Genomic DNA, 27,196 nt, shown 5'->3' with positions numbered 1-27,196 from the left:
TAGTGACCCCAGTCACGCTTCCTTGCTTGCCCCTCACCACAAACAGCTGAGCACAGGGTTTAGAGGGAGTATCTCCAGCTGCCAGGACGTGGCTGCGTGATCACGCCAGGTTTCCTCAAAGGATCCGACTGCTGGAGCAACGCAAATCCTGCCACGGAAATGAAGTGTCCAGCGTCGGTCCCGGTAGCAGTTTTAAGGACAGCTGGGCTTTCGGGCCCCTTGCACGGCTCTGCTCGGATGCCCGAACTCTGAGAGGTTAAGCGGCTCATCATGAATTGCCGAGGTTCCCAATGGCACCACCTCACGGAAGGAGTTTGGTCCTGAGCCAGCACGCGCTACGCCCCCAGCCGCATCCCTGCTGCTGTCAAAGCGAAGACCGGCTCGACTCTCTGCCCACAGCAACTGTCAGCTTCTGTGAGCACGTGCCTCTGGCCCCTAAGGCCCTAGGGCATGAACCAAGAGAACCATGGATGGAAATACGACATGCGTGAGGAAATGGGAAAGGCTGGGCAGAACCGAAATAAATCAGGAGGAGAAAGAACACAAGGAATATACTTAGAACTGGAGCCAATTTGTTATAAAAAGGAAACCCCCTTCCCCCTTTCAGAACCCGAGGAAGCAGCTCTTCTGCCTCTTGGGCCTTCACCCCCACACGGGGCTCAGCACACAGGACACCTCAACCCATGCCCACTGCCGTGCGCTCCCCTCACAGGACCACCCCGGGGCACCTGGGGCTCAGGAGGTCGTGGAAGAGGGGTCAGATGTCCCAAGGAAGAAGATGGGAGGAAATCTAGGACAGAAAGCAAAGCCGGACAAATCCTCTCCCTGGTGATGAAAGCGTGGCTATTTCATTTCCCGACAACCTGCTGCATTAACGAGACCCCTACCATGAAGCACCACGCGGTCCCAGGGACACATTTCATGTTGAAAGGGAAACAGACATGAAACAAGCAGACAGACCGATGCGCGCACCTAGGACAGTCCCTGAGGAACTCACAGGACCACCTCCCAGCCTGCGGGCCTCTACTCCGTAGATGTAAAGGCCAGACGCTGGCTCCCCCGGAGCTGGGTGGTAACCACCTGACAAGGCCCGGAAACGTTTCATAAATGTCAGTGTTGGGGCCGTTCTTTCCCTTGAGGCTCTGCTCAAGTGAGGCTGAAGCAGACACCTGAGGACTTCCTCATCTAGAAAACATGTTTCCCTGAATCAGCAAGTGGAGAGCAGATACCAACGACATAACTATGAGGCCAATTTGGGGGTTTGAATGATGACTCATTGAAAAAGAGGAGGGAGAAAAACAAAACAAAACATAAAAAACAGAGCTGAGGTTGTAATGCCCTCCCCTAAAACACAGGAGATTAAACGGAAGGACTTCAAGAAGGGATTTGGGGGTTTTATCTTTTTTAACTTTACCTGGCCTCATTCTGAGTTTAAGAAACACCATTTCCCTTTTTCATGCAAAGGCAAATGTCCTATGTTGTCTAATTTACTTCTTTTCCTGCTTTGCTTCTCTGGTCACGGCACGTGTGAGTGAGCACACGGCTGCGGGAATCACAACCTCCTCCTCTCCTCCACTTCAGAAATCTCTGAAGTTCCTGAGTGTCAATTTGAGTCAGTAATATAGCATACGCCTGGCCAATAATTCCGAGAGACAATTCAGTGAATACTTTGTCTGCGTTTACAAATTCACTCTTAGTGTGTTTTCTTGCACTACTGCACTCAGGAAAGTTCAAATTGTCCCACATCTGTGTGCCCAGCTGTTGGATGTACTATGCACTACCCCTCCAAGGGAAACATGAAAATCACTCCGCACCCCCAATCCTGACCAGTTCCCTAGGGACTGTACGGTAAGTTAGAAGCAGCATTAACACTACCACCAGCAATTTGAAACAAAATAATCAAAAATAACAAAATAAGAAAACGCTGCAGCGATTACAGTGGCCTGGGCAGAGCGAGCGAGCAGGTTGAGGGGATTACATACCTCCTGGAGTTTGGGGCAAGGAAAAGGAGAGCCAAAATCATGGAAACATACAAATGAGGGAGAAAAGAAAATTAAAACAAAGAAATTAAACCCGACTCCTTAACCTTAAGGTGCACTGTATTAGTCATTCATGTCTGCCTTGTGGGGACGGGACATAAAGACAGCAGTAACAGGGCAAATGCCACTGTCCGGCGTGTGAATGAGGGGCTGGCCTCATCTGCCACATCCCATCTGGTAAAGACAAGATCTGAGGCACCACCAAAATCCTGGCCTCAAAGATGCCACAAATCAGCTCTCACCAAGCTGACGTTTATTAGTATATCCTGAATCCAGAGCAAAGACAGTGAAGATTTCTTTGGGGAAAGTTAAATGTCTCTCTTCGGATGGCTACCTCTTTTTAAAGTGTGTGTAAAAATGCTCACACACAAGCCTGTGAACACACATGTACATATGTGTATACACAAGAATACACCGTCTTACGGTTATATGCATACACGGACATATACACACAATTGCAGACGGCTGGAAGGCCTGCCTTCTGTGGCACACACATACGAAGGGGTGATTTGAAGTGTGCTACAATGAAAACACAATGTGAAGAGTTTAGGAGGGTCTGGTGGAGGTCTGGAAAAAGTAATGCAATGACCTAAAAACGAGTCTCACATTTAGTTAAATTTTTTTCTTTTTAAAAAATATGGGATGCCTCATGAATTTACATGTCATCCTGGTGTAAGAACCAAGATAATCTTCGTACTGTTCTAATTTTACTATCTGGGCTGTCAAAGCTAACACTTAGTATTAGCATTTAAACAAATTTCGCTGGAGGGGGAAGCAAATCCAAACCTGGATGCACTTTTAAATTTTCCAGCAGGTTCCCTTTTAACTCTAGCCACTTGGCAATAAAAATGCAGAGCAGAGTGGCCACCTCTGGGGTGACTAATTTTAGAGCCTTAACTTCGAAGATTCTCCTGGCTTAAAGATACATGAAATGTTGACAAATTCAAGAGACATTTAAAACTCCAACCAGTGAGGTGGTGCTTAAGGAGAATTTATGAACTAAGTCATTATGTATAAACCCGAGGACTTAGGATATGCTTTTAAAAGGGAATACAAATCCTACTGCCATCTGAACTAGTCAGAAATTGAAGATCTCATTTCAGCGCTTCCCAGATGTGTCAATAATGGCATGGAGCGTAAGGACTTCTAATCTCACTGGGACCAGGAGCTGAAATGGTAGAGGAGGATCATTCTAATGACACCTCCTGATAATGCAGGAACCCACACATCAAAAGGCCAAGGCAGAAGAAAACAGGGGAAAGTACTCTCTCAGTGGCCAAAAAATTAACATCGTTACGTCCGGGGGCTCTCTCCGCATTCTGAAACGGTTAATGAAATAATCACATGTGCATATGAATGTGTATAAAAACCTTCCTTTTGGTTACTTTGTCACCTTCGTGGCAAGGCATGACCACAGATCTCAGCAATACAAGCTCACTTTTGGCAGAGGGAAGAGGAATAATTTTTAATTTTTCTGAATGAACAAAATCATTAACGTGGCTGATTTGTATTGGAAAGGAGGGGGGAAAAAAAAACCAGCGCCCAAGAATGAGTAAGAGTGCCGTGGATTGCGCTGCAGCCAGGGCCTTGGGTTTGCCATGCACGCTGCCTGTGGGGAGCCAGATGCAGAAGGAAGTGATGATGCACCGGGGTGGGGGAGGCGGGAGCACCGGATACAAACTTGTGATGGGAAGTAGAGAGAAGGGCACAGCTGGCCGCCCTCCCGGTGGTCCGGGAAGGGAAAAGGACCAGGTCCTCCGGGAACTGCCCCAGAGAGGAAATGTGGAGCGCAAACACATGTAGGCAATATTTATGCGGGCAAGCCTATCCCCAGGAGTCTCTGTGCGTCCCATGGGGCACTAGCCGTGCATTCCTTCCTTTCTGGAGGCGATCTTGTTAGAACAGTACGAATTCATACCAAAGACTCTCCTTAGCGCCTCCTGCACCAACCCCCTTTTCCCCACAGTGCAGGCTCGGGTTGGCGAGCGTGCACACACACGTTCTTTCTAAGTTTCTGCGTTAGAAGCCCTAACCCAGATGGCATCACTTACCGAGCTTCAATAGCCAGCCTTCTCGGTCTGGGTTGAAGAAAGTGTGAGTAAGGTCATTCCCATCATCTTCTGGGATTTTAAAGGGTTCGTTTTTTATGCTCTCATACAGATTCTGGGATAAAAGATGACACTGCATGTCTCTGATCCGAGAAATACCTCTCCTCCCGCCCTTTCCCACCATTCATTTAATAAGTGTCACTGTGTGCCACGCACTGGTGGCATGGAGAACCTCTCTCCCTTTAGGGGCTCACAGAGACAAGAGAAATAAGATGCCTAATGGACAATTAAGAAAGAAAAGAGATCAGCCCGACTTCCATTCGAGCCTTTAGTTTCAGATTTATAAACCACTTTCCCCCACTGACTCCTCACTGGGCCTCACTACCAATTTCTTAATGAAATTCACATAATTATGTGTATGGTCCAAGTAGACACTGGATGATCCCACGTCCCTCCCGTCCCCTCCATCAGCACCGCCCGGGACCACAGTCTTGAATCAGCGCGAAACTCACCCGGAGCAGCTCCTCGGGCAGGTCTCCCCCGTCGTTGATGCCTCGATTCATGGCAATGAACCTCTCCACGGTGGGCTTGTCTTTGACATTGGGGTTATGCAGGCTGGTGTTCAACATGATGATGGCAAATGAGAGGACATAACACGTGTCTAAAAGAGAAAAGCAAAATCCGATCGGAAACATCCCACCCGAAAGAACATGAAACTCCGGATGAGATAGAGAATAAAAAGCAGTGCTCTCAGGGCTTCCCTGGTGGCGCAGTGGTTGGGAGTCCGCCTGCCGATGCAGGGTACACGGGTTCGTGCCCCGGTCCGGGAAGATCGCACATGCCGCGGAGTGGCTAGGCCCGTGAGCCATGGCCGCTAAGCCTGCGCGTCCGGAGCCTGTGCTCCGCAACGGGAGAGGCCACAACAGTTAGAGGTCCACGTACCGGAAAAAAAAAAAAAAAGCAGCGCTCTCAAAAGAATGGGCAAAATCCATGCGCTTGGGTATGCTCTAACTGAAAGGTTATATACTGCTCACTGAAAAGAGCAAGGCACGGGAAAGAACAGAAAGCATTCAAGACTTAAAGACGTTTATTTCTTCAGATTGTGAAAGAAGAACACATACACCATAGAAAACCAGAAGAGCACAACGTATAAAAAAGAAGATGTAAACTACCTATAATCTCACCACCTAGTAAGAACTTATTTTGCTTTCTCACATAAATGTGCCTACGTGTAAGGTATCACAAATGTATCTCACGGATACAGACTGTAACACAATTACAATGAAAACAGAGACATAGTTTTGAAGTCTGCTTTTTGGCTAATCTTATTAGCATTTTTCCATGTCAATAAAGCCTCTTTTTAAAAACATGAGTTTTAATAGTTGCATACTTCATAATTCAGAGGTACCATAACTTACATTCTTACTACCTTATTGTTAGAATTTGGATAGTTTCCAAACTTTTACTATTATAAATACCATTTAAAGCAATGTTCTTAGGCAAGAACCTAAGCCCTTTTGTTTTAGAAATGACCTAGTACCTAGAAAAGAACCTGACAGGCACTGCCAACCACAGGAGAGGACGCCCCCCGCCGCCACCCCCGCTCACCTGTGGACTGGAACACCCCGTGGTTGCACTGGCAGTAGCGCTGGGCAAACGCCTCCATCATCCGGTCAATCTTCTGGGCCTCTCCCGGCAGCCGGAAGCTCCACAGGAACTGCCTAGGAGGTGAAGACAGGGCAAGTTATGGGACTTGGGGAGATAATCTGTTTCTCTGTGAATGATTTCTGTGGCAAAGGGTGACGTGGGGGACTTCAGCCTTGTGTCCAGTAACTCTGAACAGATGCAGACTAACTACTCCACATCACCATTCTCTCGATCGGAGAGAATGTATTTAGAAAACAATTAAGATTTTCCTATTCAAAAGAATGGTTCTCCTCCTCAGACTGATACACAAGACTGAAATACGGATAATGCCCATTTTAAAAGAACTCCAATTTCCAGAAAAAAAGATGACATAGCAGGAAAAGAGATTTTCTATCTAAGCATTCAAGACTAATCCCTTTAAGTCAAAGAGAGACCTGTGGTCAACAGATTTAATTCTGGATTATTTTCATCAATCTAAATGACAACACAAAAGATGGTATTATTTACACTAACGGCAGTGAAAATACCAAATGACAATTTCTCAAAAGACACAGGTAATAGATTTAGCAAAAAAATTAATGTTGAGTTTTTTCCTTCTAAAATGAAGGGCATACTATCTACTTCCTATTCCAGGGCAGGAAATTAAAGGTTTTCTAAAGCGAAATTGGGAAAGATTCAAAGTGTAAACATCCATTTCCAAAATGTTAAATGAAAGACCTGAGGAACAGTTTTGCAAAATTTGCTTTCAATTTAATTCCCTTTAACCATCCAATCATTTCAATCATAGGCCAACGGACTACTCTCCTTTAAGATGCTTTGAGATACTCAAATAACCGCCAAAGGTAAATTTCATTAAAATGCCACACAGGGCAGACGCATAACCAAAGACCCGCCTCCCGCTCCAGAAGTTGCTAGCTGTGAACACACTCACCGTAAGGCCTGGACGAGGTTGAGATCAGTGAACTCATGTAGCTCCACAAACGCATGAAGAACCTGGATGTTAAACTCATCTCTAGCAAGAGAAACAAAAGATACGGGGGTGGAGGGGAGAGCAGAAGTCAGACACTGATGCTGAGAACCCAAGGTCATGCCGACCCCCAGCCAGGCCGCCTCCCACGCTGAGCGCTGCGGCTCCGCGGCCGGGGCGGGGAGGCAGCCATCTACCTGCAGCTCTCGGTCTGCTAGCTGAACGCAGGAGGAGCCCTTCCGCCCCCAAGCTGCTGTTCCCCAGCGCCCCTCGGGACAGAGCTCAGAGCATCATGGAGTTTGTTTCTCTAGGTGACTATCTGCTGACCAACCTACCACAGGTGTCTCCGGAGGCCTTACCTCTCCCCCAGGTAGTCACCGATGGCCGTTTTGTTGAGCCCTTCACCTTTATACAAGAACTGGGCGATGTCTTCACAAGTGTTCTTCAGCAGATCATTCTCTATTAAGAATTGGATCCCCTGGAAAGACAGCAAAGATGCCAATGGTGCCTTAGACCCCGGGAAGGTTCGGAAAGGAGACAAGGGCGCAGGAAGAACGGGTATGGGTGCTCTGGACACAGAGGAAGTATCTACTAAGTAATTCCAAGTTCTGCAGGAAGCAGGGCTCACACGAGCTGCACTCTACAAACAGGCAGGTAAGCTGTCTTAGTGCCCCTGGGTTCCAGCTGACACCGCGGAAACCGCCACCTTACAGACTATGGGCTCTGGCTGCTGCCTTTCCACTTACTTTTTTAGGATCCATGTTGAATTTTTTCCTGCCCATGGCTACCTGTTTGTTCCTCTGCATGTTTTTCCTGTAAAACAACCACCACAGCCATTTAAGTACTCCAGGTATTCGAGAATTTCTGAAAGACTGATATGACCCCCACACGCGTCCACTGATTTGCAGGGATTTCTGAGATTTATCCAGGAAAGCACAGGCACACTTAGGTCTAACTACGGAAGGACACTGAAATCCTGACCCTGGCCCCAGGCTCATTTGTTCCTTCTACCGCAGTGGGTTTCTTTTTTTAACATGATTTTTTAAAACTTTATTGAGGTATAGTTTACATATCATATAACATACCCATTTTGAGTGTACATCTGAATGATGTTTAGTAAGTTTACTGAGTTGTGCAACTATCACTATAATCCAGTTTTAGAGCATTTTCAAAACCCTAGAAGTGTATGCTATGTAAGTTAATAGGTTATTGCCTCAATCTGTTCGTCCATTCATCTGCTGGTAGACATTTAAAGCTAATTCCAGTTTTTGGCTATTTTAAATAAGAATGCTGTAGATATCCTCGTGCATGTGGGCACGCTCTCATTTCTCTTGAGTAAATACCTGGGAGCCGAATTGCTGGGCACAGCACGGATATATGGTCAACATTATGAGAAGCTGCCATCCCGTTTTCCCCAGTGTTTACACTGCTTATTCTCACCAGCTCTCGGCAACTCGAGACGCCACCTGTCTATTTAATGCCAGCCGTCTTAGTGGGTGTGAAGGAGCATCTCCTTATGACTAATGATACTGAGCATTTTTCATGTGTCTATTATACGTATAAAAGTGTTCAAGTTTTTTGCCCATTTTTTAGTTAAGCTGATTTATTTATATGTTTGTTTGTTTGGCTGCGCTGGGTCTTAGTTGTGGCACACAGGATCTTCGTTGCCGCATGCGGGGTCTTTGTTGCAGCGTGCGGGACCTTTTTTAGTTGCGGCACGCGGGATTTTCAGTTGCAGCATGCGGGATCTAGTTCCCTGACCAGGGATCGAACCGGGGCCCCCTGCATTGGGAGCGTGGAGTCTTAACCACTGGACCGTGAGGGAAGTCCCTAAGCTGTTTTTTTATTAGTAAGTTTTATGTGTTCTTTCTATAGATATGCTGGATACAGGTCCTTTTTCAAATTTGGGTATTGCAAGTATTTTCTCCTCATCTGTGGTTTGCCTATTCATTTCTTCTAAGAGTATATTTTATAAGAGCAGAAATTGTAAATTCTGATGAACTCCTAGTTGTCCATTTCTTTTAAGCTACAATTTTTTTTTAATGGCAAGTAAGAAAGCTATAATTCAGAACTGACAATGCTGTGACTGGATGTGATGAGCTGGCCGATTTCTGCAGGACATGCAGCTTCACTAATCCCTGATGGCCCTGCCCACACAAGTTTAAAATAACAAAATCAAACAGTCTCATGAAGCCAGACAGGGAGACTCAGGCTTAGAAAAATACAGACATGTAGTGAATTAGAAATAGCCCATTTACGACATTAAGCAGTTAGAAAATGGTCTGGGAATCCCATTCAAAATTAAACTCTCAAAGCAACTAAGATTTCATGTAGTTAAAAGAAGAAAATAACCTGCAGACATCCCTTGTCACTTTGTGCTATAATCTCATTTCTACGTTCTCTTCTCTTAAGTCTTAGGGAGGCACCAGCAAGCTTATGATGACACCCAGACACAACTGGGCCTCCAGCCTTCGGGAACTGCACTGGCATCATCCATTAAGCTTTTCCTTTACCCAAAAAGGAAAAACAGAAACTCTAGAATAGGTACACAGTGGACAAGAGAAGGGAAGAAATAGTTCACATGATAGTTTAAGGGCAATTTAAGGCTTTGGGGGACCTGCCAAGTTCTCCAGTTCAGCCTTTCCAACAATGTCAAAAGCCCTCACATTTAGAAGTCCCTGTGCTAAAGGCAAAAAGTATGGTTACATACATGCTTGCTAGGCAAAGAGGGCAGAAAACACACTTTCTTCTTAAATACACCACGTGTGTACAATTGCAGGCTGGCACTTGGCGATTCTACAGCCACAAAACCACCTGGAAGAGGACAGACTCACCTCTCTTCTGTGGACCCCAGGTTTTCAATTTCATTAGCTACTTCTGCTATCTCATCCTTCAGCCTCTGCAAAACACACAGCCCAGAATTACCAGGAGGAAGATACAGATCAAATTAAAATCTCGCACAACTCCCTCCAACCAAAAACTAAAATAAAGCAAAATGAAATTAAATAAGATGACGCCCCCCCAAAATCTAAACATTTTTGGAAAATTCATCTATTCAACAAATATTTCTTGGGTTCCTACCAGATAGTGAACATTCTAGGAAATACAAAGGTGAAAAAGATACCTCCTGACCACAAGGAGTTTAGTCTAGGACAGAAATTTATAATCATACACACTATGTACAATATGTATTTTTCCACTGAAAACGGCAGCCTTAACACAGTCTGTTGGAGCACAGCCGCAGCTCACTGAACAGCGGGTGACAGAAGATTCCCAGGATAAACCACTCCCCGCAACGCCCAGGCTGCCCGGCCAGCAGTGCTGGTGCTGGGCCAACAGTGCCGCCAAGTGGCTGGCAAAGGGAACGCTGATCCCAGCTCTGCCTTCCACCCCTCCCCCATCTAAGCAGGCCCTCAAGAGTGGACGACCGTCACGCTGGAGGGGGTTCTGAGTGAAGAACTGCGAAGCTTTCCCAGCACTTACCAGTGAAGGAGGAATCAAAGAACTAGGGCCACAGCAAAGTATACTCACACCAACACTGGAGCACGCCCAGTCTTTCCGACGATACACTTCACAGCTTGGCGTTACAGGGTGTGCCCCCTCCCGTCCCTGCCCCTGAGCTCTCAAATGTGTTACAGAGCAGAGAATTCTAAAAGAATTGGCTTCCCCAGGGGCTAAATAATCCAACTAATGGCAACCTATCAACAGGTGTTTTCATTCCCATTTTACAGAAAAAGAAACTGAAGACCAGAGAGGCAAAATTCTCTATCTAGAATCGCCCTGCCAGAAAGTGGCCACCAGGACGTGGACATGGGTCTACATAACCTGAAGCCTGGGTTCTAGTCGCAGTCAGGAGACCTGTCACTCTAGCCTGACAGCCGGCCAGCTGGGTGCAGCTTACAGAGCACTCCTCCTCTCTGAGATTCCACTCTCACTTGTTAATAAGCAAAGCTGGTTATCAATACCTGCACTTTATCAGAACTGTGGTGAGACCAAGGCAGAAGGTGTCACGAGAAGACACCTGGTCGAGGTGGCTGCCCAGCTCCTACCTGGATGTCAGCCAGCAGCTCCTGCTTCCTCCGCCGAATGTTCTCCAGCTCCTGGCGCTCCTCTGCAGTCAGGTCACTGGGAACTACAGAGAAGGAGGGAAGGATTACTAAGAAAGCTTTTCCTCGCCAAAAATAAATACAATCCAGAGACGCAAAAGGACAAAGGTACCACGGAAGGGGTGAGAAGCCAGTGTCGGAAATGAGCGACTGCTGGGGACGGATCTGGCTCCCATTCTCCGTCAGGATTACCAAGGTTAGAAAGGATAGTGGATCACAGAGAAGAGCTCTGATAAAGGAACAGTTGTCACAAAAAAACAAGAGAGAAAAGGCTGCCTGAGATGAGATGAGGTTGGCTAGGAATGAAAGAGGAGGACTGTGGGCCAGGCCCTGGCCATTTCCATCCTGAGGGGTGGGGGGCTCAGGCCCCTGGTTAATCCATCTCTCTAGGCCTCAGCTCCCTCACTGGGTCCAGCCCCGACACAGGGCAATGGCCATGACCCTAGCGGGGAGGGGGAGGCAACAGAGAGGCAACGTGAACAACAGTTTTGTGCCATTCTGGAGGGGAAGGGGAGAGACTAGTATGTACAGAGAAAAAAAATCTAGAAGGACACACCCCCAAACTGAAACAATGTTTAACTCTGAGGATGGGGTTACGGGGACTTTTCTCTCTGCTTTATACCCTTTAACATTTTTTGAATCATATTTTTTTTTTTTTTTTTTTTTTTGCGGTACGCGGGCCTCTCACTGTTGTGGTGGCCTCTCCCGTTGCGGAGCACAGGCTCCGGACGCACAGGCTCAGCGGCCACGGCTCACGGGCCCAGCCGCTCCGCGGCATGTGGGATCCTCCCGGACCGGGGCACGAACCCGTGTCCCCTGCATCAGCAGGCAGACTCTCAACCACTGCGCCACCAGGGAAGCCCGAATCATATTTTTAAATGAGCTCTTATCATCAGAACAAAGTTACTTAATTCCCCATCACAGTTCTCACCACAAAACGCTTCCCCATTCCTCAAGACTCCATGTCCTCTAAAAGCAGGGGCTCAGGGTAGGCAGGCCCTACAACGGCCCTTCTGAGTGTGCGGGCAGCCAGCGGTCGATGGAAGAACAGGCTTTGGCATCAGGCACGCCCGGCTCCAATCCCAGATCCATCCCACCACACGGCACTCAGGCCACTTTGCACAGTTACTGAACCTATTCAGGCCGCGTTCACCACCAATAAAATGGGGACACCCTCGCCCATGCACTGGCTGCTGTGAGGGTGAAGTCCCACAGTCACTGAAGTGCGCCCCATCCCGCCTGGGGCTTAGGAGGGGCTCACAAGTGTTGGTCCCATTCCCTTGGGGGCCACAGCAAAGGGCCCCATGTTGCCAGATTGGGGGGGCAGTACCTGGATGCTCCCATCCTTCGCGCAGGCGCCTCAGTAAGTGAGAACTGCTCCGTATGATGTGGTGGCCACAAGCCGAGTGTGGGTAGTAAGCACTTGAAATGTGATTAGCCCACTTTCAGATGGGCTGTGTGTGTAAAATACACACCAGTTTTGTACCAAAAAAGTTAACATATCTCTTTAATACTTTTTTGTATTGATTAAACATTGAAATGATAAGTTGGTAAATAAAATACATTATTTTAATTGTGCTCACAGGGGCTGCTGGAGTGTAACACTGCATTTGTGGCTCATATTACGTTTCTACTGGGCAGCACAGTGGAACAGTTCTGCTTGAAGGCGCAGTCAGGGTGCACGACTTGCCAACAATGGCACTGAAACTGAATCTACTGCGTTCAGAGCACAGTTACTCTCCCCAAATATTTCATAAAAATCATGTAAGACAATAGAAGAGGGTAGAAACAATAGACCACAATTAAGTCTCAGCACAGGTTAGTTAGTTACATTAGGTTCTAAGCTGATTCTTCCTTTTTTATCCAGCTTTTCCCCACCCTTGTCTAGAAAAGTGTCTTGTTTAAAAAAAAAATAAATTTATTTATTTTTATTTCTTTTTCTTTTAACATCTTTATTAGAGTATAACTGCTTTACAATGGTGTGCTACTTTCTGCTTTGTAACAAAGTGTGTCAGTTATACGTATACATATGTCCCCATATCTCTTCCCTCTTGCATCTCTCTCCCTCCCACCCTCCCTATCCCACCCCTCTAGGCGGTCACAAAGCACCGAGCTGATCTCCTGCTGCTATGCGGCTGCTTCCCACTAGCTATCTATTTTACGTTTGGTAGTGTATATATGTCCATGCCACTCTCTCACTTTCTCCCAGCTTACCCTTCCCCCTCCCCGTATCCTCAAGTCCATTCTCTAGCAGGTCTGCATCTTTATTCCCATCTTGCCCCTAGGTTCTTCTGACCATTTTTTTTTCTTTTACTTTTTTTTGGATTCCATATATATGTGTTAGCATATGGTATTTGTTTTTCTCTTTCTGACTTACTTCACTCTGTATGACAGTCTCTAGGTCCAACCACCTCACTACAAATAACTCAGTTTCATTCTTTTTTATGGCTGAGTAATATTCCGTTGTATATATGTGCCACATCTTCTTATCCATTCATCTGTCAGTGGACACTTAGGTTGCTTCCATGTCCTGGCTATTGTAAATAGAGCCGCAATGAACATTCTGGTACATGACTCTTTTTGAATTATGGTTTTCTCAGGGTATATGCCCAGGAGTGGGATTGTTGGGTCATATGGTAGTTCTATTTTTAGTTTTTTAAGGAACCTTCATACTGTTCTCCATAATGGCTGTATCAATTGACATTCCCACCAACAGTGCAAGAGGGTTCCCTTTTCTCCAGCATTTATTGTTTGTAGTTTTTTTTTTTTTTTTTTTTTTTGCGGTACGTGGGCCTCTCACTGTTGTGGCCTCTCCCGTGGCGGAGCACAGGCTCCGGACACGCAGGCTGCGTGGCATGTGGGATCTTCCCGGCCCGGGGCACGAACCTGTGTCCCCTGCATCGGCAGGCGGACTCTCAACCACTGCGCCACCAGGGAAGCCCCTGTTTGTAGATTTTTTGATGATGGCCATTCTGACCGGTGTGAGATGATATCTCATTGTAGTTTTGATTTGCATTTCTCTAATGATTAATGATGTTGAGCATTCTTTCATGTGTTTGTAGGCAATCTGTATATCTTCTTTGGAGAAATGTCTATTTAGGTCTTCTGCCCATTTTTGGATTGGGTTGTTTGTTTTTTTGATATTGAGCTGCACGAGTTGCTTGTATGTTTTGGAGATTAATCCTTTGTCAGTTGCTTCATTTGCAAATATTTTCTCCCATTCTGACGATTGTCTTTTCGTCTTGTCTATGGTTTCCTTTGCCGTGCAAAAGCTTTTAAGTTTCATTAGGTCCCATTTGTTTATTTTTGTTTTTATTTCCATTTCTCTAGGAGGTGGGTCAAAAAGGATTTTGCTATGATTTATGTCATAGAATGTTCTGCCTATGTTTTCCTCTAAGAGTTTCATGGTGTCTGGTCTTACATTTAGGTCTTTAATCCATTTTGAGTTTATTTTTGTGTACAGTGTTAGGGAGTGTTCTAATTTCATTCTTTTACATGTAGCTGTCCAGTTTTCCCAGCACCACTTATTGAAGAGGCTGTCTTTTCTCCACTGTATATTTATTTTTGGCTGCATTGGGTCTTCGTTGCTGCACGCAGGCTTTCTCTAGTTGCGGCGAGCGGGGGGCTACTCTTAGTTGCGGTGTGCGGGCTTCTCATTGCGGTGGCTTCTCTCATTGCAGAGCACGGGCTCTAGGTGTGCGGGTTTCAGTAGTTGTGGCCCGTAGGCTCAGTAGTTGTGGCTCACGGGCTTAGTTGCTCCGCGGCATGTGGGATCTTCCCGGACCAGGGCTCAAACCCGTGTCCCCTGCATTGGCAGGCGGATTCCCAACCACTGCGCCACCAGGAAAGTCCCTAGAAAAGTGTCTTTTAAGCTTCTCCAAGACCCACAATTAAAAAATGCATTCGATTTCACGACCCAATCTCCCCCATACACAAAAATAATACCCTTGGGACTTCCCCAGTGGTCCAATGGTTAAGATTCCATGCTTCCACTGCAGGGGGCATGCGTTTGATCCCTGATTGGGAAACTAAGATCCCACATGCCTCACAGTGCAGCCAAAAAAGGAAAACAAAAACAAACCCCTCACCACGTGAAATCTATTGACATTTTCTACTGTTTTACACTTAGTTTTCCTAACAGTGGCTGTGGCCCACGAAACTGATTTCGTAGCCTAATGAACGCACTGAGTCCTGTAGTTTGAAATACACTCCTAATTCACTAGAGGCTGGAAGGCAGAGCCATCTAGAGATTCCAACAGACCACCTACACCCAAGCCCAGGCCTTCCAAGTGCAGCCTCAACTGTGCCTCTGTGAACTCAGGGGTGAGCATGCCAGCAGCTACTTCAGGAGAAAGCTAACGAACAACAGGTCAGCTCTAGTTAGAGCAAAAGCCACTCTAAGAAACAGCACAAACTATACTGATCCATTCCCCATTCTAGAGAAAAGCACACCCAAAGGAGTTCACTCTGCTTCTTCTGGACTTCACAAACCGGAAAAATTTCTAGTCCATGAAGATGAGAAGTTCGCTTTAAGAAACTAATTTCCGGAGCTTCTAACATAACATGGTTTTGCAAAATTTGAGGCAATAGTTCATTTCTTTAATAGCTATTCCATGGGGGAATGAATAACCAGGCTTTGACTCTGCACCACAGAGAAGGCTTGATCAGATCACTAAGGAGTCTCACCCCAACCAGAGGCAAGACTACGGTCCTCATAACAAGGCTGATGAAAACCAGAACCATGACGTGAAAAATCTGTATCTCAAGACTGCTGGATACCCTGAGAAGCCAATCTCTACTGTTCCAAACTGGAAACTCTCAGGGGTGGCTTCCTTTTCAGAATCTAAGCACCCAGCCGTTCTGGGTTAGCCTTCACACAAGACAGCTTTTCTGGAAGGTCACAATCTAGTTTCTGCAGTAGAAGTTCAAAATGTGCCTGCGGTCCTCCACCTTCTGAGATGCTGCTTTAGAGGGAGTAGAGGGATAAAAAAAGGTACAGTCCTGCAATACCACAGAGTACGGGGAGAGGGGCCATCGGCAAAAGAGGCTTCAACGAATTTCCAGGGCAAAGAAAGCAGAGCACCAACACCTCCCTCTGAAAGCAGAGACTCCACCAGGGCAGGGACCTTGCATGCCTGACACTGCCGTGTTCGCAGCACCCAGCACAGTGTCTGGCACCCAAAGGTTCTGAATATATATTTGTCCCCAGGCAAAAACAAAGGAGCTGGACCGACACGCGGAGAGCAAGCATGGGAGAGGGTGCCCAGGGCGGAGCCTCGATTCCTATATTTGGGAGGCCTGGTACTGCCCTGTAGAGAGCAGACTTATGCCCCAGGCCCGTCCCCACACTTGGAGCTCCCACTCAGCCCATCCACCGTATCATTCTTCCGCTAACAGAGATGGCTGAGCCTCCGGCCCGAATGGGAACCAGCAGGGCAGGGAGCAGATAACCTACCCTGGAGCAGACAGAGATAATTAAGGGAACAGAGAAAACTTTGAAAGAACAGGAAACTATGAAAAGGACACAACTACAGAAAAATAATAAGCTCTTGGAAATTAAACATATTTTGCCCCTCTAGCCTCTCCCAAAATAAAAAAAGTCAATAAAAGGATAAAAGATGAAGTTGAGGCACTCCTACAGAACAAAGTGCAAAAGAAAAGACTTGAAAAAAGAAGCAAAACAAAATATAAGCAAGAAGTCAGTCCATTCAGTATAATAAAGTTTTTTTAATCTCAGAGAAGTCCTCAGAGTAAAGTTCAGAAGTTGAAGGATTAAAGACAATCCTGAAACCTCGATGAGGAGTAAAGAGGGGAACCAGACCACCCACAAAACAAGAACTGGGCTGGAGCAACAGAGATCCCGTAAGACAGTGGAAGGGCCTTTCAAAGTTCTGAACAAAGACGATTCTGACCCGACACGCACGCACGCTCACAGCGTGGAGAGGATCCGATCAGAACAACAGGCCAATGGGCTGCAAGAAGACCGTCCTCAGGAAGAGTGGACGAGAGAATGAATGGGAAAGAGCTGGAGTGTTTACGATGGGAGAAGGCATCACTGGGTCTCCTCTCAACAGAACAACGAGGTAGCTAGAAACAGGAAAAACAAAGGCTAGAGGGAATCAGGGTTCAAGCCACAAGCCAATGGGAGGCAAGAAAGGAGGCATCGACCTTGGTGCTGGGAAGAGCTCCCAGGAGGGCGCACACTCCTGTCGCGGGGCGGGTGCCGGTGGGGAGCACGTGGCACAGAGGCCACTTCAGGTTCCAGGACAAAAGCTGTATGTAATCAGCTGTGAGCATGCTGAAATGGGGGAAGAGCTGACGGAGGTGTGAGGGCCTGAGAGGGGCAAGCGGGGTCCCCGCACCTCCTCTTACAAAGGAGCAGGAGGCACGCGTGAAAGATCACAGACAGAAATCAAGGTTGTCAATGCGTGTATGAAAGTCTCAAAGATGAAAATTAAGCGACCAGACATTTGTGAAAAACTATCAAAAATGGACAGAGAGAGAGTGAAGGAAAGAATGCTGCAAGTGAAGGAAATCAGGAGATAATCTTTGACTCTGATAAAATAATCAGCAGGAAGAGAATATTAATACACACCTGGCAGCATCTACCAGAAGATCAAAATCCAGAATAAGTTCATTATGAGTGGTTGCTTCTGGGTAGGGGGTCAGGGAATGGAGAGAGACGGGGCACAAGAGCTCCTGAATACTTGCTTAAAATAATACAGTTAAGTACTACTGCATTTTTTAAATGAAAAATAAAAATGTTAGCCTATGGTCACTAGAAAAAGACAGGCCTTCTATTGGGCTGGCCAGAAAGTTCGTTCGGGTTTTTCCGGAACATCAATATGTCCTGGTGGTCAGATGGAAGATACTTCTAGCCAATGTGCAGTTAGAACCAGCAAGACATTTATCCACATTTACTTTGAAGCTGTCTCCTGACATTAACCACGCGATTTCTAAATCGCTTCGCCATTCCACACTTAGTACCCTTAAATCACAGCACTGCTTCCCTTTTGGTTCAACAAATCACCTAAGAACTTACTACAAAAAAAAAAAAAAAAAAAAAAGAAGCAGATTTAGATCTCATTTTTCCAGTGGAATTTTGCTCGGAGGTGAGAAAAAAAAATCCAGCATTTTAACAAATGTATTTTCCTCTGCTTAAACTTATCAATGCAACAGCAAATTTTCAACTCAAGCCCTCATTCTCATGTTGCCCATGAGGAAAAAAAAAAAATTCCACAGACAAAATGCTTAATTTCATTTAACAGCATGAAGAATCAAAACCATGGCTGGAGAGCCAGAGGAGTAAGCGATCCCTAGCATCCTAGCTGGCGTCTCAAGGACCCTGGAAGGCTGCCACCAGGACACGACAGGAACAGCTGGTACTCAGAAACCACCACATCCACTCGGTACCCCGAGTTTCTGAGAAAGCAGCGTGGGCCCCTGGGAAAGGCATCTATCTACCCACGCCCTGGCTCTCCTGCGTAGCTATTAGGGTTAAACTGTAAAAGATCTGATGGGCCAGATGGCAGAGCAACAAACAACTCCTCCCCCACCCCCCCACCCCCACCCCCCCGACTGCCACGTGCTGCAGCCACGCTTCTGTGCCAGGAAGGCAGCTAAGCCCTCTTCTCCTGAAAAGAATGGCAACTAGGGAGGCAGCGGCCTGCGCATAAAGGACACGGGGCAGAGGGCCTGGAGGCCTTGGGAATTCATGCCTGCAAAGGTTAATTTCAATACAAGGTGTCCTGCTTCCAGCACGGGGACCAGTCCAGTAGCAGCCCCTCACCATTCCCTTGCAGGGCTCCAATTTAATGAAGGGGATTAAAGAGCCTACAACAACAAGGGACCATTGTGCTCGGCTGTGAATAGAAAAGCCACACAAGGGGACCTTCTATTTATTTCTTTATTTAAATGTTGCTCTGCGGATTTAACCGGCAGAAACCCAGAGCAGCAATGTGCTCCATCCAGCGCATACAAAGGAGGCTCTCTTAAAGGGACAGCGCACTCCTTCCGGGCTGGGGGCGGGTAGATATGCACATGCGGCTTCGCTAGGTCCAGCTTCTCCCTCTCCGGCGGTCACAGTCACGGGCAGGTGCCCAGAGACCTGCCATGAAGTCTAACTGAAAAGGCAGATCTTCTGACAGCAGTTTCTGCTCAACAGGAATACAGGCGGCTGCCAGCCAAAAGGGACCGCGTTGTCTGTCCTTCGTCCCCAGGGGTGACATCTATCAAAGTGTTGGAGGTGCGCTTTAGGGCCCAGACACAGCTCCCTGAGGTCCTCCAGCTATACCAGGTCCCTCTGCCTAGCTTTAAAATACGTCATTTGCCTTATTTTTTCCACCATAATCATCAACCATCATCCTTCTTATATATAGCCCTTGCCTTTCGGTGGATAAGAAGGGTCTAAATTTAAACCAGCACAGCAGGGAAACATTTAAAAAGGTGAGGCCAAGAGTCCATAAGGCCCTCCCTTTTCCCCATGTGTGGAGAAAGTAGACAAACAGGTCTGGTCTCCATGAAGCCCAGGAGGGCGTCGGTGTGCAGAAAAAGCACTTCCAGGCCTCCGGAGCCAGCGCCGGCCAGGGTGCCCTGCTAAGCAAGGCCAGGCCTTTTCCAGGCTGGAGTTTCATGAAACTGAAAACACACACAGCCTCAGAAACCACCTGCCCACCTGGAGCCACAGCAGCCTGGTAAAGTAAAGCATGAGGATTAGCAGATGCAAACTATTATACACAGAATGGAGAAACAACACGGTCCTACTGTAGAGCACAGGGAACTATATTCAATATCCTGTGATAAACCATAACGGAAAAGAATAGGAAAAAGAATACACACACACACACACACACACACACACACACACACATATATGTATAACTGAATCACTTTACTGTACAGCAGAAATTAACACAACATTGTAAATCAACTATATTTCAATAAAATAAATGTTCTTAAAAAAGAAAGAAAGGTAAAGTAAAGCACTGGGCCTTCCTGTACCCTCTCCAGAAACTGTTACCGGCTCCAGAGGGAACATGAGCTTTTTACAAACAGCTTTTGGGTTCAAGAGCGCAAATCTGGGAAGCTGCCCGCGGAGTGAAGGCGGTGTGCCTCCAAAGACAAAGATCAAAGGGCCTGCGTACAGAACTCATGGTGTGGTGAGTGCTGGTCAAACCACCAGGCACTTTCTGAATCAGCCTGTGCAGATCCTCCGGTCAGATCACTCGCTCTGCTCCACCCTGGGGTAAGTCACCTTGGTCTCCCAAGAGATCCCAGTGCCTTCCAGTGTGAAAAACCCCAAAAGACTAGAAAGAACTCAGGCTTTGGTGACATACAAACAGTCAGCAGACTTTCACAAAACTCTCAATTCTATGCTGACGTTAGAGGTCAGGGCTTCCCTGGTGGCGCAGTGGTTGAGAGTCCGCCTGCCGATGCAGGGGACACGGGTTCGTGCCCCGGTCCGGGAAGATCCCACACGCCGCGGAGCGGCTGGGCCCGTGAGCCATGGCCGCTGAGCCTGCACTCCGCAACGGGAGAGGCCACAACAGTGAGAGGCCCGCGTATTGCCAAAAAAAAAGAAATACATGAGGTCAGATCTTCATGATGGGGATAAGAAAACAACCAAAATTCACAGGGTCCTTAAGTAAAGGCAACATAGAGATGAGTGAAACAGAAAGCTACAATGACTAAGGGGCTTCGCTGACAGCCTCACACTTAGAGACAGACCTCAGGGTAGTTGTCAAGACCAGAGGGCACAGGAGGATGTAGCAAAGGGATGTGACCGAAATCTGAAACTTGTAGACACATATACGGCCAACAGTCTGCTGACTTGACCACCTCACACCTTTACAGAAAGTCTCCCGACTTCGGGAAACACTTCCTTTTCCCTTCAACTAAGTCAAAACTACAGCAACCCTCTGTATAATTTAATACCATATTATTCTGCCTCGAAAAGGAAGGAAATTCTGACACGTGCTAGAGCATGAAGGAACCTGGAAGACATTATGCTAAGTGAAATAAGCCAGCCACAAAAGGACCAATACTGTACGATTCCACTTACATGAGGTCCCTAGAGAAGCCAAATTTACAGGGACAGAAAGTGGAATGGTGGGTGTCTGGGGCTGGGGGAGGGGAGAATGGGGAGTCAGTGTTTAACGGGGACAGAGTTTCAGTTTTGCAAAAATTCTGGAGAGCGATAGCGGTGATGGTTGTCAACAAGGTAAATGAACTTAATGCTATTGAACCATTCACTTAAAATGGTAAATTTTATGTTACATATATTTTACTGTAATTAAAAACAAATGAAACAAAATTTTCATAGCAATATCCTGACTTCCCGATTTCTGCTTACCTTAGTCCCTTTCCCAAGAAGCTATGATTTGACTTTTGTGTAAAGCACTGGAAGAGAAGTGTCTCACCACCAATTTACAGCCTAAGTGATTCTAAAAGAAAGAATTAAATTGGCACGTGTCTAGCATAACTGACATTCAACACAGGAGGTGAGAGGTGCCTTCTAGCAAATTGCCAAGGTGAATATTTACTCTTCTAGTTTAAATTCTTTCCACACAAAGACCACCCAGTCTCCCACCTAGAAGTAAGTACATTAAAGATTTTATTACCATAGTCTGCATCTTTAAGGAAAACTTTGTTCCTATCTCAGTCTTTGAGACGTCTCATCTAACCGCTAACCTAACAAGTCAGGCCCCCTTAACTGAGATGAGACACTGCCCAGGGATTGGGGGGTGGGGGGAGGGACACCTGTGTGGGGCTTCACTGCCTAGTTGCTCTGTGACCTGGAGAAAACCACCACCTCTTCCTGCCCTGGTTTCCTTAAGCAGGAATGGGCATGTCAGCATCCTTGTCCTTCCCAATGAGAGGGTGTATAATAAACAGCTCCATAAACTGTCTCATGAAAGCAAGGTATTTTATCATCTTACCTTACACAGAGAAGGGAATCAACACATTTTATCTAATAAATCCTAGAACTCAAAGACCAGTTTGCATAACCTTATGATTCAACCAGCTAACCAAAGGGAAAATGAAGTCAAATTTCAAGGTAGTAAAAGAAACAAAGTCATAAAATTTTATCCTGAAAGTTTGGTTTAGAAAAATAAAGTTAACATCTGCTTTCAAGAAAAGCTGAACACTAGAAAATAATCATTTTAAGAACCTCAAGCTTTTCTAAAACCTAGCAGTGGTACTATGTGATCCAGCTGGACTTCTGCAGCAGTTTCTCTCCAGCACTCATACTTGCAATCTCTGTCTCCAAGGCTGTTTTTGAAAGGGTCACAGAGACTGCAAGCAGAGCTGGAGCCAGCTCAGCAAGGAGAGCCATGTTCTACCTCTGGCTCCTTGAGACATCGCAGAGCCCTCGTGCTCTCTGGGAGCCTCGGAGCTCCCATCCTAGCAGCCGAACTGAGCATCGGCGCCCCTCTCCTCCCTCCCCACACCAGCTGCCATCTCTGGCACTGCACAGCTGTGCCACCACATCCCTTCCCTCCAAAAGAGAGGCTCGGTGAGGGCGTGAAGAACTGAAGAAGTCAGTTCGCTCTCACTTTACCCGCCTTCCTAAAACCTATGTGTACGCTGGCCCTTTGTAAAACCCTGAACACTTCTGCAGACTGAAACACTGCCCCCCGCCTTGGCTGACAGCTGGAACAGACCCCTGGCACCAAAATAAACGCGGGACTCCAGCTCCTCTTCTATGTGCATTTTTGGAAAGAGGGCTACCATACCCGGGGAAGGTTCCAAAGTTCTTAATGAGTAAAATAAAAACTCCTAGGGTGGGTTGAGAGGGAGATCTCGCCGGATTTGCCCCTCTGCTTTCTGCCGGCCTATTTCTAACCTCACCAGAGCAGGACCACAGAAATCGGTTATTAGCTTGCTCCTCAATCTCAGGCCTAGAAGAAACCACACTGAAGGTTTAAACCTCTATTTGAAGAAGCTACTGGAAAAACCCTAGGAGGAGAGAGCAGAATGCGAAACCACAAGACAGACATGCAGAGAAGCAGCCGCTGCACACATCACGCTGCTGCCTGCTCCTGGGTGGGAGAGGCCGGCAGCAGCGGCGGCGCATAATAATAACAGAGGGATCCGCGCTCTACAGGAAGCTGCACACGATGGGCTCACACGCGCCACCCACCCGGCCTCTTACCCAGGGCGAGTCCCCTCTCCGGCAGCCCCAGGATCCCGGCAGCCCCAGGGCGGCGACGTCAAAGCCCGGGCAGCTGGCAGCTCTCAGCTTCAGAGGCCATGGTGGCCCAGCACCGCGACCCCCCAGTCCCAGGCCCCCGGCTGCCCCCACAGCGCCGGGCGGAGGCAGCGATGGAGCCCGCACAGAACGTGCGTCCGCACAGCCAGGGCAGAGGCGGCGGCCGCGAACACAAAAGCTGAGCGGAAACCCGGGTGGAGAGGGAACCGATGCTGGTGGGGAAGGCAGGCGTGGACGGAGACGTCGCCGGGCTGACACTTGGAGCGTGTGCTCCTTCCTCCAGGCTTATTTCCATGAATGCGATGACAGTGCCCCGCCCACCACGCCCCCACTCGCGGCCTCGGAGGGGGGACGCGCCAAGAGCTTTGCTCACAGGCTGCAGCGGCTTTTTCCTCCCCCTTGGAAGCAAAAAGCTGATGGTGGCTTCCCAGGGAGGATGTTAACCCTTACTTAAGGTACCCTCTCCCTTCCTGAGTGGATAAACAGGAGGGCAGGATCCAGAGGGCAGGCTGTTCTGTCGCCCTCAGCGCAAAGCCACCTCCTTCTCCCAGCACTGTGTCAGGAGGCAGGGACACAATCCCCCCCTTCCTGTCCTCTGAGGCCCTAGGTCCCCTGTCTCCACGTGGCACGCTCCAGCCTTTTTACTGAGAAGGACCTGCCTCCCACTCAGGCCATGTGCTAGCCGCTCTCTCCACACACGGGCCATAGGTGTTTCCGCAGCAGAGGCTGCAACATAGCGTTCCAGTATATTCTGGTTAGGGTGAGTGAGGCAGGTGGGTCCAGGGACAATACTGTAAGATGGCTGGTGACAAGAAACGTCGCTACAGCCTGAGAGGAGTGGCTCTCAAGCTCCAGAGGTGCAAGGGTCACCAAGGGCACCATCAGACACACAGATCTGGGACCCCAGGCTGAGACTCGGGTTCCAGAGGCTCAGGCCCCCGTGTTAAGCCAGAACACAGGGTGACTGGAAGCCTTGTCTGCAGACCCCTCTGGGAAGCACTGCCTTTGACTAATAAGGGAAGAGACATAAGGATTTTAAAACAAGTGCCAAATAAACAAGGAGAAAAAAGAGAAAATAAACCACTACACTAGATGAGGTTCTCCGATCTCGGCACTCTTGACATTTCGGGGATCATTCTGTGTCGAGGGCATCCTGGTGCCTTAGAGCACATTTAACTGCACCCTGGCCTCCACCCACTGGATGCCAGTAACACCCCACCCTATCCCCCAGACAGGACAATCCCAAACGTCTCCAGACATTGCCAAATCCCCTGCAGGGCAAAAGTGTTCTGCTTAAGAACCACTGGTCCAGGCACACAACAACAGGAGGAAAGAAACTTAAAAATCCCACACCCTCCCCTGCCTTCCAGTCCTCTGCCCTTAGGAAACTGCTGACAGGAGGCACCCTCCCCCACTACACTAACGTGGGATCCATACTCTGAGGTTTCCTCATCACCAAGAGGGTCACCAGACTTAACCAAACACTTGGGCTTTGCAGCCTAGCCTGTCTTTAAAGAAACAGCCACAATGTGAACAATTTTATTTTTGTGTCGAAATGACAGTTCTCATCTAAAAGAATCATACCAAATCTACGAGAAATAAACCCTAAAATTATTTATGAAATCTTTGCTTTAAGCTGCAAAAGGAGGCAAGTTTTCAACAAACACGTGGACTGAGAGTCCCTATCTGACACTCAGTCTGGTGAGCTGCCCATCCCTCACCCGGCCCCAGGGAGAGTCCATCCTCCCTGGTCCACCAGAGCACCTCGTTCCCAACCCGTTTCCGTTTCCTTCTCATTGTTTAGAGGCTCATCCTGGCCAGCCATCAAGAGCCACCTCTTACGGGGAGAACTCCCTCAGTTCACACAAATTAACCCTCACTTAAAGGCCTTCTTCATACCGTTTCCTTTGAACAATGTTTGTATCATGCAGTTTACCACCTGGTTGGACACTGTCCTGTTCCCAGGGGGTTATCTGTCCATGAAATTAAGCTCTTGCCTTCTAGTAAAATACCATAAATATTCTCACAGCACTCTGCACATTCCTAAGGGCTATGTCCCCCTTTCCGAGCTAACGTCAAAATACGCACAGACACACTCCAGGGATTTAAAGGTCCCAGCAGGCAGATCCTGACCTGTCACTTTCTGTGCACGACTGGGTCATAAGGCACAGGCTCACTGTGGCTCACCCTTAACTCACCAGCTACAACTCAGCAACAGAGGATCCACCACTGGGCTTGCCTTGTAGCGTGTAAACCAGCAAAGTCCTCAGCGTGAAGCCAGGCCAGACTGGCTGGCAGCAAAGCCTGCACCACGGTCAATTCTTGGCACAAACAGTATGATCCAAGGAAGCAAGGAGACAAGAAGTGAGAGTGAAAAGCTACCAACAGGAAGTCTGCAGTGTGGCCCGCCTCTTCTCTGAACACAGATCTCAATAAGCGGCCCCGCAATCAAGTTTGTGAAGTCACAGCGATGATCAGAGAAAAAGACTGTTCACCGGCTAGTAATCTCAGGAAATCTACCAACAGAGAAAATAAAAGCTTTAAAAAATTACTTTCTCAGACTTGTAACCTAACAATCTTTGGGGAAAAAATGGTTACCACCCATAAACCAGGTAGCCTATTAGTAACAACCCTATTAGTTACCATAGAAGATACAAAGATGGTAAGACATGGTTCAGGCCCCCAAAGAGCTTACGTGTTCCTTGGTCCTTTTAAAGAAAAAAGAATCAAGCAGCAAGTAAGCGCCAAATGAATGCTGGAGACAGGCGTCACGGGGTCAGAGACAGCCAAGCCCGCAGCCAGGGTGTCCCAGGAGACCCCACGAGGGCTGAGGCGGGGCCATCGGTGAGAGGGCCCTCGAGGCTGGGGACAGAGGACAAACTGGAAATGCCTAGAAAAGCTGCACAAGTCAGACCGTGCCCTTTGAGTCTGGCATGAGGACATCTGACTGTCCTGTTGTCAGGCGGGAGGCAAGGTAGAGACAGAGTGGGAAGGGGCGTGGGGGCACCCGGAGAGACGGACGGGCAGCTTTTCTGTGGTGGCCAGGGAGAAGTGACAGGAACACGGGGCGTTTGTCCAAGGCAGGGAAACTTGGGCTCAAAAGTGGGAACAGAGGACTAAGTGTCTTCTGCCCCCCTGGTAGTTCAGAGCTTGCACGGCCACCCTGTGCGACACCCGCTCCCCACACCACGCGCCGTCTCCCCAGGGCTGCCTTGAAACAGGCCCTCCGCCACGCGCGCAGGGTGGTCTGCAGCACTCGCTTATTCCACAGACAGCTCCTGAGAGGCAGTAAATCAGCGTCTTTCAATTCAGCAACATCACAAACTTGCTAACCCTACGCACTCAGCCTCCCCAAGCCCCACGTCACCTGGGCAAAGGCCCTGCACCAGCCCATACCAGGCGTGGAGCCCTCCACATCTCAGCATCCCCATCTCCCCTGCTTCTGTGTCACACAAAACTCAGGCATGGAATTTCAACCATTCTACCCTATTCCTTAAGCTTTTTTTTTTTTTTGCGGTACGCGGGCCTCTCACTGTTGTGGCCCCTCCCGCTGCGGAGCACAGGCTCCAGATGTGCAGGCTCAGTGGCCATGGCTCACGGGCCCAGCCGCTCCGCGGCATGTGGGATATTCCCGGACTGGGGCACGAACCCGTGTCCCCTGCATCGGCAGGCGGACTCTCAACCACTGCGCCACCAGGGAAGCCCCCCTTACGTTTTAACATGCTGAATTGCTCTTTAGTAAAAGCTAGGAGCATAAATGCTTCTTCAAAGAAGCCGAGACTGGCTTCTGTCCCCTCTCTGAGAAAGGCCTGAAGCAACCTAGAGGGTAGCAGTTCCTAACTCTAACCTCAAAGGAGAAGAAGCCAGCTCCTGGTGCCAGACATCAACCCTTCTCAGAGCTGCCCGAAGTCCAGAGAAGTGCCCCTGAGGTCTGAGAGAACGCTGAGAGGAGCTGGAGGCACCGACCCAGGCGCCCGCTCTCCGGGTCCCAGTGGCCCTGGGTCCGCTCACAGGCAGCAGAGCTGGGGCAGGCAAGGGCCAGCCTCCCTGATGGGGCCTGCTCCCGGCACCAGCGCAGGGGACTCATCCCTGCCGGGGCTGCTCTCGGCCATCCTCTCCCTCCTGGCCTGTGCAGAGGGCGCAGCAGAGACAGGAGGAGACTGTAGGGAGGAAGGAGG

The 27,196-nt window shown here is 48.2% G+C and overlaps 1 protein-coding gene across 4 annotated transcripts in view; it reads right to left on the bottom strand.

The window, feature by feature from the left end:
• The window catches only part of CYTH1 (cytohesin 1), an 80,477-nt gene that overhangs the window by 12,172 nt on the left and 41,109 nt on the right, over nt 1-27,196 (bottom strand). Inside the window, exons 1-9 of one of the 4 annotated variants that reach the window (XM_079903682.1) lie at nt 22,962-23,313; nt 10,751-10,833; nt 9,536-9,600; nt 7,448-7,514; nt 7,061-7,179; nt 6,666-6,746; nt 5,696-5,808; nt 4,600-4,748; nt 4,090-4,202 (exon numbers count right to left, since the gene is read on the bottom strand). In XM_079903682.1, the coding sequence (XP_079759808.1) occupies nt 4,090-4,202; nt 4,600-4,748; nt 5,696-5,808; nt 6,666-6,746; nt 7,061-7,179; nt 7,448-7,507 (635 nt within the window). In that variant the 5' untranslated portion in view covers nt 7,508-7,514; nt 9,536-9,600; nt 10,751-10,833; nt 22,962-23,313. Of the gene's footprint in view, nt 1-4,089; nt 4,203-4,599; nt 4,749-5,695; nt 5,809-6,665; nt 6,747-7,060; nt 7,180-7,447; nt 7,515-9,535; nt 9,601-10,750; nt 10,834-10,919; nt 12,013-22,961; nt 23,314-27,196 lie in introns of those variants that run through there. The other 3 variants (XM_079903680.1, XM_079903681.1, XM_079903679.1) reach the window with 3 other exon arrangements.

This window comes from Stenella coeruleoalba (genome assembly GCF_951394435.1).
Source record: "Stenella coeruleoalba genome assembly, chromosome: 19".
Lineage (NCBI taxonomy): Eukaryota > Metazoa > Chordata > Mammalia > Artiodactyla > Delphinidae > Stenella > Stenella coeruleoalba.
This window is presented reverse-complemented; position numbering and strand designations above follow the sequence as displayed.